This window comes from Orcinus orca, chromosome 3, assembly GCF_937001465.1.
Source record: "Orcinus orca chromosome 3, mOrcOrc1.1, whole genome shotgun sequence".
NCBI classification, from domain to species: domain Eukaryota; kingdom Metazoa; phylum Chordata; class Mammalia; order Artiodactyla; family Delphinidae; genus Orcinus; species Orcinus orca.
The window spans coordinates 184,818,002-184,836,273 of NC_064561.1; the positions used below are offsets into that span (position 1 = coordinate 184,818,002).

At 64.9% G+C, this 18,272-nt stretch overlaps 1 protein-coding gene across 3 annotated transcripts in view; it reads left to right on the plus strand.

The window, feature by feature from the left end:
• SLC9A3 (solute carrier family 9 member A3) overlaps positions 1-16,694 on the plus strand; it is a 39,632-nt gene extending 22,938 nt beyond the window's left edge. The window contains exons 2-17 of one of the 3 annotated variants that reach the window (XM_049708250.1): positions 1,790-2,092; positions 3,977-4,137; positions 5,526-5,604; positions 6,241-6,418; positions 7,025-7,245; positions 8,099-8,301; positions 8,749-8,838; positions 8,937-9,007; positions 9,972-10,101; positions 11,264-11,379; positions 11,871-12,000; positions 12,237-12,413; positions 12,545-12,617; positions 13,120-13,233; positions 13,528-13,768; positions 14,306-16,694. In XM_049708250.1, the coding sequence (XP_049564207.1) occupies positions 1,790-2,092; positions 3,977-4,137; positions 5,526-5,604; positions 6,241-6,418; positions 7,025-7,245; positions 8,099-8,301; positions 8,749-8,838; positions 8,937-9,007; positions 9,972-10,101; positions 11,264-11,379; positions 11,871-12,000; positions 12,237-12,413; positions 12,545-12,617; positions 13,120-13,233; positions 13,528-13,768; positions 14,306-14,309 (2,291 nt within the window). In that variant the 3' untranslated portion in view covers positions 14,310-16,694. Of the gene's footprint in view, positions 1-1,789; positions 2,093-3,976; positions 4,138-5,525; positions 5,605-6,240; positions 6,419-7,024; positions 7,246-8,098; positions 8,302-8,748; positions 8,839-8,936; positions 9,008-9,971; positions 10,102-11,263; positions 11,380-11,870; positions 12,001-12,236; positions 12,414-12,544; positions 13,070-13,119; positions 13,234-13,527; positions 13,773-14,305 lie in introns of those variants that run through there. The other 2 variants (XM_033436675.2, XM_049708249.1) reach the window with 2 other exon arrangements.
• The last annotated feature ends 1,578 nt before the right edge of the window (positions 16,695-18,272 follow it).

The following is an 18,272-nucleotide window of genomic DNA, read 5'->3' on the forward strand; positions in this document are numbered from 1 at the left end:
ACCCTGTGCGCTTGGCCGTTGGGGCCAGGAGCCACGGGGCGGAGGGGGCGTGGGCATGGCCTCCCAGGTCTCCTCCCAAAGCCTAGGGCGGCCCTGACCGACCGTCACTCAGCCCGGGGTGCGGGAGTGTACCGTCAAGGGAAGACGCGTCTCTCCGGGTCCTTGCCGGGTGGCCGGGGGGGAGCAGGGGCCGCCAGAATGGGGCTCTGGGGCGCCGGCCCGTCTTCCCCACGTCAGGGCCCCTCCGACGACGCTGGGCTCAGAGAGCCCCTCCTGGGGGCCGCGAGCCTGCCAAACCCCGATGCCCCGCGCTCACGGGCAGGGCAGGGCTGGAGGACTTCCAGGGAGCTGGGGCTCGTGCTCAGGCATGGCCTCCCTTGCCGTACCCGCGGCGGCCACCGAGGCCTGGTAACTGTGTCACGTGGAAGCGTTGAGGCATCAGCCTCCCGGCCTTTGAGTCTCCCCATGAAGGCGGGACCCCTCTGCTGGCTCCTGGGCACCTCTACTTGGGAAGCAGCGGCCCTCACCTCCCACCTGCCACGTGTGGAAACTTTCAGAGGAAGAAGCTCGCTCCCAAATCAAAATGTGCAGCTGGTGCCGGGGCGCCAGCGGGTCCTCGGGTCCTGGAGGCAGTGCCCGTTCTCCCTCCACCGGCTGAAACCTGACCCTCCCTGGGCCACAGAGCATGGCCCGCACCTGTCATGCTGCATCTCAACCAGACGCGGAGAGGACCGTCCCGGGGGACGAGGCGCAGTGACACGGGCCCTCCTTCCTCAGGGAGCCCCCTTGAGAGCCAGCATCTAACCCCCAGATGTCCCCTGGCTACCAGCGAGGACACAGGCCAGGGACAGGGTGCAGGGCTCCTGGATCAGAACCCGCGGGACCCGGCCCAAGAAGTCTTCCCTGAGACAGCTGGGACGGGTCAGCCTCTCCCACTGGACGCCCCGCCCCTGCTGCCCTGGGGTCCTTGCATCTCAGGAGACAGCTCTCCTTAGAATACAGAAGAAGAGCTCCCCATAAACAGAGCTTGCGTGAGTGAGGCGAGAGCTACCTCAGACTGCTCGAGCTGGAGAGCCACCTCTTCTGTCAACATTCCAGCTATTTTGAAATCAGACGTAACACAGGATTCTTATCACAGTTTCCCTGAGTCTTAAAATAGAACAAAGGAGAAATGGCCCCAGCTGTTGGAGTGCACGCCTCCCTCGAGGTCCTGGCAGGGTTGACAGGTGAGGGGGCCGTCGCTGGGGAGACCTCTGCGCCCCGCTGTCCCCCGAGCGCGTGACTGCGGCGGTGGGGCTGACTGCTGCTGGGGGGCCCTGAGGCCCTGGCCTTACAAGGCTCTCATCCTGGGCACTCTGACCCCAGGAGAGCCAGGTAGAGGGGACGGCCGGCATGGGGTTCCTCCACGGAAGATCAAAACACAGCTAGGCTTCAAGCAGGGTGAGGGTCCCGGTCACCAGGTACGGCACGAGGGATGATGTCGGAGGGGGTCAGTGGGGCCTGCACTCTGCCCACCAATCCGGGCCTCCGTCCCCAAGCCACCGTGCAGCCTCTCTGGCCTATCACGGGGGCTCCCTGTGGAGGGGGGCCATTCTCTGAGCAGGAGGCAGGGGCACATCTGAGGAGGGTGTCCTTGGGGCCAGGGCGACTGGCAGGGCCTCCTCTGCGGCCACAGACCCGGACGTCGGGCCTTGTTTCCCGAGCTCATGTCTGTCCTGTGGTGCCAGGCAAGATCCCCCATTGCCCCCCCGTGGGGTCCCGGCCCCCCTGACCCCTCCCTACCCCGCAGGCTTCCACGTGTCCCACAAGGTCACCAGCGTCGTCCCCGAGAGCGCACTGCTCATCGTGCTGGGCCTGGTGCTGGGCGGCATCGTCCTGGCGGCCGACCACATCGCCTCCTTCTCACTCACGCCCACGGTCTTCTTCTTCTACCTGCTGCCGCCCATCGTGCTGGACGCCGGCTACTTCATGCCCAACCGCCTCTTCTTCGGCAACCTGGGCACCATCCTGCTGTACGCCGTCATCGGCACCGTGTGGAACGCGGCCACCACTGGCCTGTCCCTCTACGGCGTCTTCCGCAGCGGCCTGATGGGTGAGTGGGCACCGCCCCCCGACCGGGGGGCTCATGGAGGGTCCTGGGGGGTCCTCAGGGCGGGCTCCAGGCAGCCTCGTTTAAGAAAGCCCAGGACGAAGAACACAGACCTTACGGGGGGCGGTGAGCTTAGGGGTCATCAAGAGATGTCACCGGTGGCCGCGTGCCCCTCCTGGCTTGTAAGTCGTCAGTAGCCAGCCCACGCCCGGCCCCAGGCCGAAACACGTGTCCCACTTGGGAGTAAAGTCTGGTCCGACCAGGTCAGGCAGTGGGTGGCGCAGTGGGAACGACCCAGCTGCTGTCCCGCCCCCTTGGCGGGGAGATGGGGTCCAGCCTCAGTCCCCCCATCTCCAAGAGGCCAGGGAAAGAGGAGGAGGCCCCTGTGGCAGAGGCTGGCATCCCAGTCCCACGATCGTGGAGCCCAGGTAAACCTGAACCTGAGCAGAAGGTTTGGGTGTCATTTCTACGCAAACCGGCGGGGAAGAGCCGCGCCAGCTTCTCCTCTGTCACCGTGGCGTCTGCGTCTCCTGCTCCCCCACCCCCGCTGGTGCTTCCTGCCGGCTGGTTACTAACCTCGGCCCTGGCATACCTCAGAGGTGCACCCCACCCACCTGGGAGCTGGCCATTATCCACCGGGGAAACCGGAGCAGGTGGGGCCTGGGCTCACCTGAGGCCTCGCACAGATGTGCCCGATTGCACAGCCCTAAATGCAGCCCGTCCCGGCGTGGCTACGGCCGCCCCTATTCGCCTCCGGGCTCTGCAGTTTGAGCTCCTGGCATCGGGGACCACTGGAGGTGGGTGTCGGCACCCCGGGCGCCAGTCCACACTCAGCCTTGGCCTCAGACACTTCCACCAGCTGAACCAGACCCAGGGCCAGGCCCTCTGACTGAAGGAAGGGCACCCCCGAGCCCCACGGTGGGGCTCACGACCTACCTTGAAGTCGCAGTGACAAGACTATTAAGAAACAGGGGCCGAAGGTCCCCCGTGGGGAGGAGTCACCTCGGGACTCTGTCCTCACCCCATGGGGAGCGCGCGCTTCCGCGAGCCCTCGCTGCCGTCCGGCATCACCCCCAGGCCCGGCCGGGAAGCCCACGAAGGCTGGCGTGAGGCCGCACGCGCCCGGCCAGGCCTCCCAGGCGCCTGAGCCGCAGGGGCCGTGTGGGTGCAATTAGACTGCTTTCATCGGCGGTGCCTTAGGCAGTTGGGACAAACTAAGGCCATCGGGCCACCTCCAGCTCCCGGGCCCAAGGGTAGGTCTTGGGGTTTGGAACGGGCATTCCTGCTCCTCGAGGGCGCACAGCTGTCTGAGGCCTGTGCTCAGCCCTTGTGACACAGCTGGTCAAGGCCGAGGGTCAGCCAAGGTCATGGAGCAGAGCAGCGCCCAGGGGACACGCAGAGCCGGGGCCCTGCCGCCTGGAGAGCAGCGGTGGGTCTCTGCTGAGCGGCGGCCGGGCTCCAGGCTCGGAGGTGCGGCCCAAGGCCAGGGTGCGCCTCCGAGGAAGGGTCACCTGGGGGGCGTCTGGGCACAGCGGCCCAGCACCCAGAAGCTCTGGGCCATAGACAGGCCCTGCAGGTGGGCAAGGCCGTGGCAGAAATGAGGTACTGGAACACACAGCCTGGAGGCCCTGAGCCCACAGTGCGGTCCCGGGACCTTCCTGGCAGGGCTGGTGGGTGGTGGACTGACCCGCCAGGGAGGAGGGCAGGCTGCCCCCCGCACCGGGCTCTCCTGCCTGGGATGCTGCCCCCCCCCCCCACCAGGGCTCTCCTGCCTGTGAGGCTGGCCCGCCCCCAGGGCTCTCCTGCCTGGGAGGCTGCCCCCCCACCCCGGCTCTCCTGCCTGGGACGCTGCCCCCCGGCTCCCCCCAACGGCCCCTCGTCTTCCAGGAGACCTGAACATCGGGCTGCTGGACTTCCTCCTGTTCGGCAGTCTGATCGCCGCCGTGGACCCAGTGGCTGTCCTGGCCGTGTTTGAGGAGGTGCACGTCAACGAGGTGCTGTTCATCATCGTGTTCGGGGAGTCGCTGCTCAACGACGCCGTCACCGTGGTGAGCGCAAGCGGGAGGAAGGCACCTGCCTCTCGGGGCCTCTGCGCGCGCCCCGCCAGCGCCTCTGCCGCGCTGTCCTGCTCCAGGGCCTCCTAACTCAGAATGACCGGCGGCTTTAGTCAGATTGTCTGGTTCTTAGAGCCCACTTCACACCTTCGCAGTTAGCGACTTTGCTGCTGAAATCCCACGAGCACTGTTCCCAGCTTTGGGTCCCGGCTGGGGCCCCCATTCCTGATTGTGGAATTGGTGGACGATCACAGTCTCACGGGGACCACGGAGGGGAATCACCTGCGCTGCTGGGAGCCCGCGACCCTGGCGGCCGGCAGGGGCCCACGTCAGCTCCGTGCGGGGTGGACAGAGGTGCAGGAAACGGGAGGCGGCTGTGACTGGACATCGGCGTCCTCCGCGACACCGGGCCGTGGGCTCCGGGGCAGTGAGGTCCCGGGCGGGGGCAGCGCAGAGCCGCCTGCCTTCCCCGCATCGGCCGGCGGAGCGTCTGAGCGCCAGCCCGCTGGCACCTGGCCCGCGGATTCGCAGACACAGCAGACGTGCGGTCTCCCCTTTGCTCTTAAAGCCCCATGCTTTCGTGTCTCGTAGAAGCGGGAACTTCTGCCCGAGCCAGGGAGCTCTTCACCTGACCCCTCTGTGAGGTTCATCTCCCCAGGACCCCCATTCCCGTAAAGAAGCGGGGCAGCTGTGGTCTGGTCCCGTGGCCTTCACGGCTGCGCCACGCCCCCCAGTCCGTGCGTCGGCACTGCGTGGGTTTCCTTCTGGGAGCACAGCTTTGCAACCCGCCCCTTGAGGGCCCTCTCCCCCGCTGGAGAGCACAGACTTGGGAGCACAGGGACAGGTTTCTTCCCTAGGGCCCTGCAGCCCACCCCGGGCTGCCCCTTGGGCCCCTGCCCCAGACGTGGAGCCCCCGCATCATTTAGGAGCTCAGAGAGCACGGCAGCGCCCACTCCCGAGGCCTAGGATGAGGTGTTGGGTGTTCATCTCAACGTCTTGGCGGGATAAGGTTTAAATGTCAACAGGCAAAGATGCCCCGGGTGCCACCCCACAGTCAGGGCCCAACATCGCAACAAAGTCGCTGACGATGAAACTCTGGGTTTGTCCTGGGAAATGAAGTCGAGGATTGTCACCTTGGGCTGGCTTCGTGGTCACCCTGCTTAGCCGACGGTGGGAAAGGCCAAGTTTTCTCTGAAGGTTCTCGCTCCTTCCAGGCTGCTCTCCTGCCCCCAGACCCCACACTGCTGCCGGGACGATTTCCTCCTGGGGGTTTTCGGTTTCCGTCCACACGGCTGCCACAGTCTTCTGACTCAGCTCAAGTTCCACAGGGCCTGGGGCCCGAGGCAGGGCTGATGGTGTCCCGTCTGCCTCTGTCCCCCCAGGTCCTGTACAACGTGTTCGAATCTTTCGTGACGCTGGGTGGTGACAAGGTGACTGGCGTGGACTGCGCGAAAGGAATAGGTGGGTGACTGGCGGGGCCATGCATCAGGGGAGAGCTGGGGCCGGTCTCTTCTCCAGAACATGGGCCCCTCAGGGCGGTGTCTGTGACGGCCTGGGACCCACAGCCTGGGGAGGAAACGGCGTTTCCACTTCCAAGTCTCGGCCACAGGTCCCTCCCTCCCCCACGTGTTTCACTGGCACGATTTGATCAGGCCCCAGGCACCCTGGCCGGCAAGGGTCATCGCCCCATCAGGCCCAACAGGAGGCCGTGGATCCCGTATCCTGGGGGTCCCGGGCATTTCTCTGGGCAGGGACAGTGACAGTGGGCTGTCCCTGCGGGCCCAGGACCCAGTCCTTGCTGCCAATGCTCTGCACAAGGGCTCCTGGTCGCAGTGCTGCCTCCACGGGGGGGCAGCCAGGCCTCCCTCGGGCGCAGGGCTGTCCCCTCCCCAGCTGTCCCTGTGGAGGTTGAAGCCGACGCCCAGCCTGTCTCTGTCCTCCGAGAGAATCAGCCTCTTGTTCGCTGAGCTGCCGGTGCCTCGGGGGGTCAGCGGGAGACCTCAACAAGGAGCGGTCCGGAGGCCAGCGGCCAGCTCGCCTACGCCGCGGCCACAAAGGGCCATTCAGGGGCCAGCGGCAGCGTCCTTGCCCTTGCAGTGTCCTTCTTCGTGGTGAGCCTGGGGGGCACGCTGGTGGGGGTCGTCTTCGCCTTCCTGCTCTCGCTGGTGACGCGCTTCACCAAGCACGTGCGCATCATCGAGCCCGGCTTCGTGTTCGTCCTCTCCTACCTGTCCTACCTCACGTCAGAGATGCTGTCCCTGTCGGCCATCCTGGCGTGAGTCCTCGCTCGCTGGTGGGCCACAGCCTCGGGGTCCCGGGCCCTGGGGGGCGGGGTGACCGCCCCCACGCGCCAGGCAGACCCGCCCAGGGGAGGAGTGGCCCATCCCCCGCCAGCTCTGCTTGGCCCACTTCCCCACGCTGAGTGGGAGCTCACTGTGGGCGCCAAGAATTTGATCTATTTCGTCCTTCCAGTAAGGAGTTGGTGTTTTCACAGAACTGTCAGGGGCTGCCTCACCTGCTCTGAGCAGAGAAAGGGCCCACACGCAGCCCCTCCCGGCGGCTCTGAGTCTCAGAGCTGGCCCACTTTGGGGTGGGGACAGAAAATGAGGCAGCCCACTCCCCCGCAGCGCAGGGCCCAGGCCTCCAGAGGCCGTAAGCAGCGTCGGGGCGCGGGGGCCCACACGCCCAGTGCAGGGCACCGAGTCCTTAGGAGGAGCCCTGTGCTCACGAAGAGGAGGGCTGACCTGTGGGGCGGACGTTTACCTGCGCCGCAGAGGCCCTGAGGTGCCGCCTGCCCGGAGACGGGCCCTTAGCCCCACGGGGGTCCGGTGGGAGCTGAGCCTCGGCCCGAGACCTCACGGTGGGCCGGCCCGTCCCGCAGCATCACCTTCTGCGGCATCTGCTGTCAGAAGTACGTGAAAGCCAACATCTCGGAGCAGTCCGCCACCACGGTGCGCTACGCCATGAAGATGCTGGCCAGCGGGGCCGAGACCATCATCTTCATGTTCCTGGGCATCTCGGCCGTGGACCCTCTCATCTGGAAGTGGAACACAGCTTTCGTGCTGCTCACACTGGTCTTCATCTCTGTGTACCGGGCCATTGGTGAGGGGGCGGGGGGCATGGGGGGCACTGGAGGGAAGATGGGGATGACGGGGGCATGGGGACCACGGGGATGGTGGCAGGATGAGGGGACACAGTCGGCCAATGGCAGGGATTGGTTGCAGGGAGTCTGTGGAGCCCCGGACATGCTTTTGCCCCTAGCCCCCAGCCCCCCAGCCCCATGAGTGGCAGGTTCAAGAGACCCTGGGGAGCCTCAGGCTGGCCTGGCCACTGGCCCTCCTCAGTGAAGGGGCAGGCCTCCTCACGACCTTGTAGCCTCACAACAGAAATAGGACAACCTAGAGGTCAGAGTGGAAGGTTCCAGCACCCCACGTGGCTTCCCACTGACTCACTCTGGTGTGGCCACTCGGGGACAGCATCAGTCACCATGGCACGTGAGAGGCAGGACCCTTGCTGCCCGCACCCAGCTCAGGTCCCTGGTCCCTGGTGTGCGGCGCTGACCCAGGGCCAGGGAGGGGAGGAGACAAGAGGCGGTCCAGGTGGCCCCCACGCGCTCTGCCCACAGTCACTGAACTGCGGGCTCCAGGGAGCAGATGCTCTGCGGGCAGGTGGCATCTGGTCCTGGAGCTGCTGGGCAGTTCCACCCGTGGTCACAGTGAGGCCTGAGAACTTCCAGAGCTGCTGGGAGCAGAGCTGCGGGGTGTGCGGAGGTTGGCTGGTGGCCCAGAGGGCAGGGGCCTGGGTCCAAAGTGGACAAAGGGACTTGCGGGGAGGGGGCTGCAGGGTGGAGTTTCCTGGTCCCACGTGCAGAATGCGGCTGCAAGGAGGGCCTCGGCAGGGATGGAAGGGCTGCGTCCCCCTCCCAGAAGTGCTGAGCGCACGCTGGACCCTGCAGGTGTCGTCCTGCAGACCTGGGTTCTGAACCGGTACCGGATGGTGCAGCTGGAGATCATAGACCAGGTGGTCATGTCCTACGGCGGCCTCCGCGGGGCTGTGGCTTATGCCCTGGTGGTCCTTCTGGACGAGAACAAGGTCAAGGAGAAGAACCTGTTCGTCAGCACCACCATCATCGTCATCTTTTTCACTGTCATCTTCCAGGTACTGTGCCCTCCCCTCCCATAGTGGGCGGGACCCACTCTCACAGGCGCCAGGCCCAGCTGGGTTTGATAATTTTAGTAACTAGGAGAAGTTTTGTAGGTTTCCACGTGGCCCCACTGGGGATGCAGCGCAACTTGCCCTAAAAACGTCCTTCCTCGGTCCTTGCTGGTTAACGAAACCCCAGTTAGTATTTCATTGACCAGACATGCCCGGGAAGGGCCCCACTTCGCCTTGCTTTTGGCTAATCTAAGGAGCCGGCCAGGGGCCTCCGAGGGTGTCCGGTGACCCGCAGGTGGCAGAAGCTCCTTCCCGCCGGGAGGCGGGCACGGACCACCTGGAGCCTGGCTAAGGGGCGGCTCCCTCCTGCCCATGCGGGTGTGGGTGGGTGCTTGGTGGGCCACAGTGGGGCCTGCCCCAGCCTCAGGGTCCGGGTGCCCTGTCTTCTAGGGCCTGACCATCAAGCCCCTGGTGCAGTGGCTGAAGGTGAAGAGAAGTGAACAGCGAGACCCCAAGCTCAACGAGAAGCTGCATGGCCGGGTAGGGGGAGCGGGGAGAGGAGAGGACAGGAGGGAGGGGGAGGGGGGAGGGACGGGTCTGTCCAGGTGATGCTGACCCACTTGCCTTTCCTCCCAAAGGCTTTTGACCACATCCTCTCAGCCATCGAGGACATATCAGGGCAAATTGGACACAATTATCTCAGAGATAAGTAAGTGGCTGGAGTGGCCCCGACCCAACTGCAACAGGAAAATTCAGAGGCACGTGTGTCTCGGCTGTTAACTGATGACTGCGGGACCCCCAGGCTATAGAAGGAATCTCTGGCATCACCACAACCCTAACCCCACAAAGCCCTAGTGACCTAAGAATACTGCCCTCAAAGGTGCCAGAAGCCACTTGCCCACTTGTCTGGGTCCCCCCCTCCCCCTCCTGCCCCTTCGGCCGCTGGAGCTCCCTCCTCCCCCAAAGCCCACTGCTCCTCCTAGAATCCCTCTCCTTCTTTTCCTGGGAACCCCCTTCCCTCCTTTAGATCCCCTCCTCCCCCTGGGCCCCCCTGTCCCCCCATGTCCACTGTGCCCATTCAAGTCTGGCCCAGCCACCTCCTTTTCTGACCCAAATAACCCAAATATTCTATTTGTGTTGGAGTTAAAGCCTCCTTCTGGGCAGGCTAGTTCTCTAAGTGTGAGAGCTCAGGGGGCTTCTCCCAGCCTACCACTGGTGCAGGTAAAATGCACCCCGGGCACTGTAGCCAGAGCCCCGGCCCCGCCCCTGCCGGCCCACCCCGCCCTCCACCCATCTTCCTGGAGGGTTAGGCAGTCACGGGAAAACTGCTTGCAACGTGGCATTAGAGGAGAAGGTGTAATCCCACTTTTACGCACAGCACGCTAATGACCACGCTGCCGTGACAGGAAGGTAGGAGCGACGCACACGACAGGGAGGCAGGGGTCAGGTGGCAGCATGGAGGCGTTTGCGTCCTTTCTTTCAAAGCTCGCCTGTGTGGTTGTCACAGGAAATGGAAATCAAGGTGTCCCGCCCCAGCAGCCAAACACGGTCCATCCCGAGTCCGGATGGTGGGAGGGGGCCCCTGCTCCCCACAAACGCCACCAGCGCCCTTCTGTCCTGGGGCCTCACCCAGGCCCTGCCGAGCGCTGACAGCTATTGGTTTGGCCCCCCAGGTGGTCCAATTTTGATAGGAAGTTCCTCAGCAAAATCCTTATGAGAAGGTCAGCCCAGAAATCACGAGACCGGATCCTGAATGTTTTCCACGAGCTCAACCTGAAGGACGCCATCAGCTACGTGGCTGAGGTACCAGACGTCTCATCTGCTCGTTTTGTTGCAGTCGGGGTTGAAGCAAGACAGACACACGTGTGGACAGCTGCTGGGGTCCTGCACCCCGAGGTCCCGGGGTGGGGCTGGGGCAGCTGGCGGGCGACGCACGGCCTTCTCGAGGCCTTAGCCGCGAGCTCACCTGAGCTCCCAGGTCCTCAGGCACTCCCGAGGATGGCTCATGTCACAGCCCCCAGTCTGTGGCACTGGTGGGTCTGAGATCGCAAACCCCAATGTGCACAAGCTCCAGGCTCCAGCAGGGGCGAGGCCAGGGGATGGAAGCTACTGGAAGGACTGTCGTCTGCACCTCCGACCCTGGCTGAGAACGTGCAGCGCACGAATCCCGCCCCTGTGACTGCGACGCCTCTGAGGCCTCGCAGCCCGAACGGGGCTGGGAAGGTGGGAGGTGTTCTCCTGGGGGTGTCCCCCTCTGCTGGCCGCACCCTCTCTCCTGGGGACCCTCCGCGGCCCCCAGTCCCCAGGAGGTAACACAGGCTCCCAGCAGGGCGCCAGCCTCCCCTCCACCCGCTGCTGCAACGTCAGTGCCTGTGACCCAGGCCTGTGGGCGCCTCCCTGCTCAGACCAGACGGGGTGGCATGTCCCCCCCGGGCTGTGCCTGTGAGCGGCGGCCTCTGGCAGGCCCGCCCGCAGCATCCGCTCTGCCGTGGCGGGGTGGCCCCCGCCCGGCCACCCTTCCCGGCTCCACCCCCCTCTCCTAGAGCACCCCAGCACACGGCGCCGCACCCCGCTCGGCAGTGTGACTACTGTTGCCCCAGGGCTCTGCTCCGTGTGGTTTTAATCTGATTCTGGAGGCCTGGGGATTCCCTTCTGGGGTAAACGAGGGCAGCTGGTCTGGAGCCCCCAGTGGGGACAGGGCCACCTTCCCAATCCCGGGGGGATTCGTAGTGTCTTCCCGACACTCCCCGAGGTGCACCAAGGCGCCGTGTCCTTCGCACGATCGTCTGCGAGCCGTCCAGCTCCAGCACGGTCCCCACCATGGCTTCCAGGGCCTCGGCTCTCCCGTGGCTGCAAGGTGCCTGGGGGCCAGCGCACAGCACCTCGCGGCAGCTGGGGCCCTCTGGCCGCACCCGGCTCTCTGCAGCCAGGCCGTGGGTGCTGATGAGGCCGCCACCTCCTGCAGGGAGAGCGCCGCGGGTCCCTGGCCTTCATCCGCTCCCCCAGCACGGACAACATGGTCAACGTGGACTTCAGCACCCCGCGCCCCTCGACCGTGGAGGCCTCCATCTCCTACCTGCTGTACGTGCCCCAGGGCTGCCACGGGCCAGGCTCTCCCCGGGCCCCCCGACCAAGCCGCAGGCACCAGCAGTGGGCACGCTGGGGCTCCTGGCACGGAGCGGAGGGAGCGTGGGAAGGGGGCCAGGGCCCCCGCACCAGATTCCCCCGTAGTGTCAGTCGGGGCTGGTGGTGGCACTGATGCAGAGGCAGCACGGCAGGGCCGGGCGGCAGATTTAAGGCCGGAGGCCTCACTGGGAGTGCCCCCTCCCCCGCCACGAAAGACAGGGCCACCGGTCCTGGATTTCAGGCCTCCGGCCTCTGCTCCGCCGGGGTGCTTGACTGGGGCTTGCGGCCAGCTCAGGGCTATTCTGGACATCACCCGCCGGCAGCCATGTGCCGGAGAGAAGATCGGGGCTTTGGAGGGGCGGGTGCACTGCTAGGAGGCCGAGAAGCCCTTGCGGGGACGGCCCCCAGGGTGCGTCGCAGCGTGCACTCACCGAGGCCCCGCACAGGAGGGAGAACGCCAGCGCGGTGCGCCTGGACATGCAGTCCCTGGAGCAGAGGCGACAGAGCATCCGCGACACGGAGGACATGACCACTCACCACACGCTGCAGCAGTACCTGTACAAGCCCCGGCAGGAGGTGGGCATGCCCGGACCCCTCCCGCCAGAGCCTAGGGGCGGGGCAGCATTCTCCCTGCGCCCCCCACCCCCACCCCGCCCCAGACAAGGCGGGTCCTTGCTTGGTGCAAGACGGCTCCAGCAGGCCGGGAGGGGGCAGGGGAGGGTCGGGGCTCAGTCCCCGGGCTCACGTCCGGGGGCAGCCCTGGCCCTGCGGACACCACCAGCTGTGACTGTCCGGCCCCCCTTTTCCCCCAGTACAAACATCTCTACAGTCGACACGAGCTAACTGTGGACGAGGACGAGACGCAGGACAAGGAGATCTTCCGCCGGACCATGCGGAGACGCCTGGAGTCCTTCAAGTCGGCCAAGCTGGGCGTCAGCCCGCACAAGAAGGCCTCGAAGCTGCTCAAGAGGGAGCGCGTCCAGAAGCGGGTGAGGGCGCCATGCTTGGGCTAGCCTCACCGAGGGGGGTGCCCCGGCGGCAGGGCCGGGGGTCTCCCGGGGGGTGGACAGGCGGATCGGGCACGACCCAGAGCTGTGAGCAGTTTCCTTCTGTTTCTCAGAGAAACAGCAGCATTCCCAACGGGAAACTGCCGATGGTGAGCCCCCTGCACGATCTCACCATCAAGGAGAAAGGTACGGCTGGGCCGCAGCAGCAACGCTGGTCAGCGGGGACTCAGGAACGCGCGAGGGGCAGGCGGGTGCAGAGCGCTGTCCTTCCAGGGAGACCCTTCCCCTCGGCACGCAGGACCCTCCTGCACAGGCTGCTGCCCTGCTCTTCCCGCTGCAGCCGCTCTGGTGCGCAGTGCCATGGAGCTGGGCTCCGCATCCCCTTCCCCTGTGGCCACGTGGTCCCAGCCCCTCCCTTCCAGCTCGCCCCCGTCCTCAGAAAGGCCAAGTGTGGCTGGGGGTGGGGGGCAGCGGGAACCCCCGGTGTGGTTCTCTTTGCCCAGCCCCGTGCTGGTGCGACCCTGAGGGCACCGCCGTCCGTGAGCTGCCCAGAGGCTGCTGGGTGAGGTGGAGGCAACGACAGCACTCGGGCTCGGCAGGCCGGTCCGGAGCGCCGGTCAAGAGCGCGGGACGAGGTCATCTGCGCCTCCAGCCTGTTCCCCTCATGCTGCCCCTTCCCTGCCACCAGATTTGGAACTTTCAGACCCTGAGGAAGCCCCCAGCTATGATGCCGAGGAGGTGAGCAGGGGGATCGAGTTCCTGGCGAACATCACGCAGGACGCAGCGACAGACTCCCCCTCAGGTGAGGGGACGGCCCTCTGCCACCCCAGAAACGATCACTGGCGGGAGGGCCGGGCAGTGGAGCGCTGGGTCCATGTGGCCGCACGGTTGTGGGCAGCAGGCCGAGGCCTCTGCTCTGAAATAAGGGAGAGCGAGAGCCGGTGGCCCCCAAAGGCCCGTGACCCTGACCTTCCAGGTGACCTTCCAGGTTGTGGCTGCCCGCCGGAAGAGCTGGTGTCTGACGCCAGGGCAGCTCCCTCCCTCTCTGCCCTTGGGTGTGCCTGGGGAGCTGATGAGCCGCTGCCCTTTCTCCTAGGAATTGACAACCCCGTGTTCTCCCCGGACGAGGACCCCGGCATCCTCTCTGCGGTGCCACCCTGGCTGTCTCCTGGGGAGACGGTGGTGCCCTCCCAGAGGGCCCGCGTGCAGATCCCCCACTCTCCCAGCAACTTCCACCGCCTGGCACCCTTCCGCCTCAGCGGCAAGTCCGTGGACTCCTTCCTGCTGGCCGACGGCCCCGAGGAGCAGCCCCACGCCCCGCCCAACTCCACACCCATGTAACTGGTCCCTCTAACCCCGCCTCTCTCCTCTGCTCCTCTCGCAGCGCCCGCCTCCTCCCGCCTGGACCTGAGCTTCTGCACACTCTCTCCGGCAGCTGCCTGCCTCCTTCTAAGCCTGTTCTCACAAGCCTCTTGTTCCAGCGCACGTTTCTTAAAAGACCCATCTGACTTCCTGCTTCTCCAACCGAGCGGGGTGGGGGATCACTGCCGTCGAAGGACGTGACGGTTTTAGGCTGTCGGTTAGGAGAACGTGAGCTCAGAGCGGGCGGGGCACAGGGAAGGGGAAGGTGCTTTTCTCCCTGAAGGCCCGCGGCCCTGGAGAGCCCACTGCCTGACAGAAGTGAGTCCAGGAGAGACCCTCACACCGAGGGCAGTGCAGGGGGGCTCCCCGAGGGCCGGCGCCTCTGGGGCAGTCTTCTTCCCGCGGCTTCGCCTCCGGGCCTCGCACCCTCCTCGGGCCTGGGGTGTGGTCCCCGGTCCCGCCTGGGCTGGGGGCGCCGCGCTGCCGCGCGCTCACGCCGGCTTCTCCCGCAGGTGACACCGGCTCCGACGCGCCGCTGACCGGACGCTCGTCCCCGCGCGAGACCCAGCCCGCCGCCGAAAAGACCCCGCGCGTGCGCGCCCCGAGCCCGGCCCCGCCCAGCCCCGCGAACGCCCCGCCCACTGCGCCGCCCGACCCCGATACGGGAGCCGGGCCTGCTCCGGGGACGGGGCCAGAGCGCCGCGGGCTACCTGGCGCGCACGCGCGGTCGGCGGCGGCGCGCCGCGTGCATAGCCGGCGCTCTTTCCAGCGGCCCCGCGCGCGCCGCCGCCCCGCGTTGCTCAAGCTGTCTTCGCTGCAGCCGTCGTGCTACGCGCCGCCGCACGCGCTGGAGCAGGAGGAAACGCCGCTGTGATGGCCACCCACCAGGGGTCTGCACGCACGACCTCGCCCCCGGGGTGTGCCCCACGGCCGCGCCCCCCTGGGGTCTCCGCCCCCCCCCAAGGCCGCGCCCCCATGGGGTCTCCACCCCCCCCCATGGCCGTGCCCCTCGGGGGGTCTCCGCCCTCATCACGGCGGCTTTCCCGGGATCTGCACCCATTACCTCGCCCCAGGCGATAACCTCGACCCTCACGACTTCGCCTTCCAGGGGTCTCTACCCCGCCATAGCCGCCCATCCGGGGATCTGCTCCCATGGCCGTGTCGCCTGGGGTCGTGCCCTCCATGGCCTCACTCCCAAGGGGTCTTCCGGTCGCCTGGAGTAGCCCTGGACACTCACCCATCCACTTGGGTGCTGGGGTGGACAGGAGCTGGACTCCCCGGGGACCAGATGTGCAGCAAGGCCTGAACCTCGGCATTGCATAGGGTTCCTGCAGAGAGGCCGCTGCGGGCCAGGAAGTGGGCCGTGAGCCTCCTCCACCTTCTGGGAGGCCTGGGCAGGTGCCCTTGCCGGGAGACTCCATTGTGGGCCCTCTGTCCCGTCCTGGATTTGAACTGAGCCGGCACTTGTGTGTTACTGTTTCCACAGTCACCCCTGACTCAGGGACAGTCTGTGCTTGAGTTCTTGCCACCGGTGTCCATTCTCATCACTGCTGGGGAAACTGAGACCCAAACCAGATGAGATTTGCCCACTGTGATACCCACCCAGGACTCCAGGCCAGGCTGGCCTCTCCCAAAGCCCCCAGGCTTCTCACCTTGGGGCAGCCCTGACTCCAGGGTGGGATGCGGGATATCTTCGTGTCCACTCACCAGGTCTTTGAACCACCTGTCACCTTAGGGACTGTAGGTACAACCGCAGAAACGTTCTCCGTTTGCTCATCCTTTTTGTGCTGAGATTCCCAGAGCCCAGCCCTCGCCCCGCAGACACCCCAGTCTCAGTATGGTGGCTTCTGGGTCTGTAGGCTGATGTGCAGATCTGCTCACCACGTGAGCCGCTCGCTCAGCCGTCACCAGGACAGGAGTGACACACGGTTTGCAGTACTTGTCCCCACACTCGCAGCCATTTTGACCCACTCTGTGAGCACAAAAGCCAGCCATTTGTCTGACGCACAGACCAAGGCACATGCTCCGTCCACTCACTGCAGGAGTGGTTCACCCAGAGCAGGCTGGCCGGTCCAGACTCCACAGCCCAGCCAGCCCGGCATCTCCAGCTGCCTTAACAACTCCCCTGGACCGCTGGACCCAGATCTGATTCCCGGCTGCAGGGCCAGAGGCTGAGCCGGGAAGAGCAGCTCTGGACGGCCACGCGACACGGTAGACAGTAAGCCTGCAGGTGGCCAACCTCTCCTGGGCTGGCTCCGCAGCCGGTGTTTTCTGGGATTGGGAGGCAGGCCCTCTGTGACTGGCACAAGCTGAGTGCAGCATCGTGGAGTGAAGGTTCCAGGCCGGACATTTCAACCTGAAAGACTGTGTTTGGTCTGTGACACGGTGTTATAAACCCTAGTACTGCGGATACATTTCATAAATGAGAATCCTAGCTGTTCTTGTCATTGTAAAACAGAATGTAAACAGTCTTATGAATGTATTTCCTTAGGAAAACTTGTAAAATTTTTTATTAGGAAAGAATTCTTATTTATTTAATACCGAACTTTGGCCTACTTTGTGGTAGACCAGAAAGTACACAAATTTAGGAGTCACTCTCACCTCTGTAGTTACAGTGCTCGCATACTGTGTACTATTATCGATCTCTATTGTTAAAGGAGATTTAATGGAGAAATTGCACTGAAACTGGAATTGGAATGCATTTTAAGCTATGAGTGGTGAAGACTGTGAATGCTAGTTTTGTGAATGTAGTCTAGTCAAGCAAGCTTTGTGTGACCCGAATCACAATCCACGTGCCTTATCGAAGTCCTGCCCCACGTGCTGTCAGCAGCGTCTGGGCAGCGCCCACCACAGACCCTACGACACCTGCTTGATCAAGTCCATTAAAAATGTTTCAAGGCGTTTGGGAGAAAACTTTGTTCACAAGTGAGAGTTCATATCAAGGAGGCTTTAAGAAGCCGTCTTCGGCAGGCAGACTGTATTCTGGCCCTGAAATTAACGCGTATGCGCCTGTGCGTGCGTGCGTACGTGTGTGCCCGCATGCGCGTTAGGCTCAGGGGTAGTGCACAGGCTGTGGCACGGCCTGGGCCCTGGGAGCCAGTCCCTCCTCAGCAGAGCCTGGACATGCACCACTCTCTGGCTTCTGCAGCAGGGGCAGCCCACCCGGCCAGAGTGGGAGGACCAAGCACCTGTCCCAGGCGTGGGCCTGGGGCTGGAAAGAGGTGGGTGGGGACAGCGGGGTCCAGAGCCTGGGGGGCAAGGAGGCGGCTCTGCAGGCTTGAGAGGAGGCTGGTGGGGGAGGCAGCCAAGTGGGCAGACCCCGTCCCCCAGGTGGAGCCGCCCGGGGCTGTGGGTCATCTCCTGCAGGTCATCCTTGGGGCCTCCCTGCCAGAGACAGCCTTTGATTTTAATAGTTAGAATTTTTAATTTTACTATAAAAAGAAAACAGCAAGTCCAAGTGGAGTCCACAGACACTGTTTCCAAGAGGAGCCTACCCAGTAAATTTACAGCCCTTTCCATGTTGGTGGAAAGCACAGACTCCAGCAAGGAGGGGGCTCTTTCCTGCGGCTCCCCTCGCTCCCTGGGATAAGAAAGTATCACAAAGCAGGTGGCTTCAAACACCACTTACTGCAGGGAATCGGCATCAGGTGAGGGCAGGGCCGCGCCACCTCGGGCCGCTTCAGCCTCTGGTGCTCCTAGGCGGGTAGCAGCTTCACGACAACCCCGTCTCCACGTGGCGTCGCCTCATCGGGACAGCCACGTCTGCTTAGGGGCCCCATCTCCACTCTTCCCACGTTGGCTGCCCACACAGGAGGGTGCACGGGGCAGCTGGAAGCCCCGTGTTGTCCCCCAGCCCCAACTGACTTCCTCGGGAAAGGAAGAAACCCCTGCTTCCGGGCTCCGTCGTGGGGTGTCCTTGTTACGGCAGCGTGGACCGTACGTGGGCAGGTGCAGGGGGACAGCACGCCAGGCAGTGCGACAGACACACAGGGTCAGGCGCCCCTCCCCCCTGCTTTTTGGAAACCCGCTGAGTAAAACTGAGAGTTGGAAACTTCCCGACTTGAAAGACGCTTTTCGACTGAACGGCAGTGTATAGGGAGAACCGCCCCAAGACTCGGTGAGTCTGCCACGGCCTGACAAGGTGAAGCTGCCTTCCGGCGTGGGCCGCAGGCTGTCCGTCCTGGTGCACCCACTTCCCCCGCCGGGCACGTGGCAGCGTGATCAAGAGGCAGGCACTGGCCTTCGGTGTGGGTGCCTGCTAGCCTTTCGCCCAGTGACCTGGAGGTGACCCTCCCCTAGGTGCCGGTGTGGACGCCACCGCCCACCCACCGGGACGTGGCCCTCACCACACCTCCCAGCACATCCTGGCCCCGCTGGAACATGGTGGCATCTGGCATTCAGCTTGGGGCCCACCATCGCACAGGTGTCCCCAGCGACCGAAGGCCCTGCCTGCCCCTGTGGTGACCACTGTGTAATCAG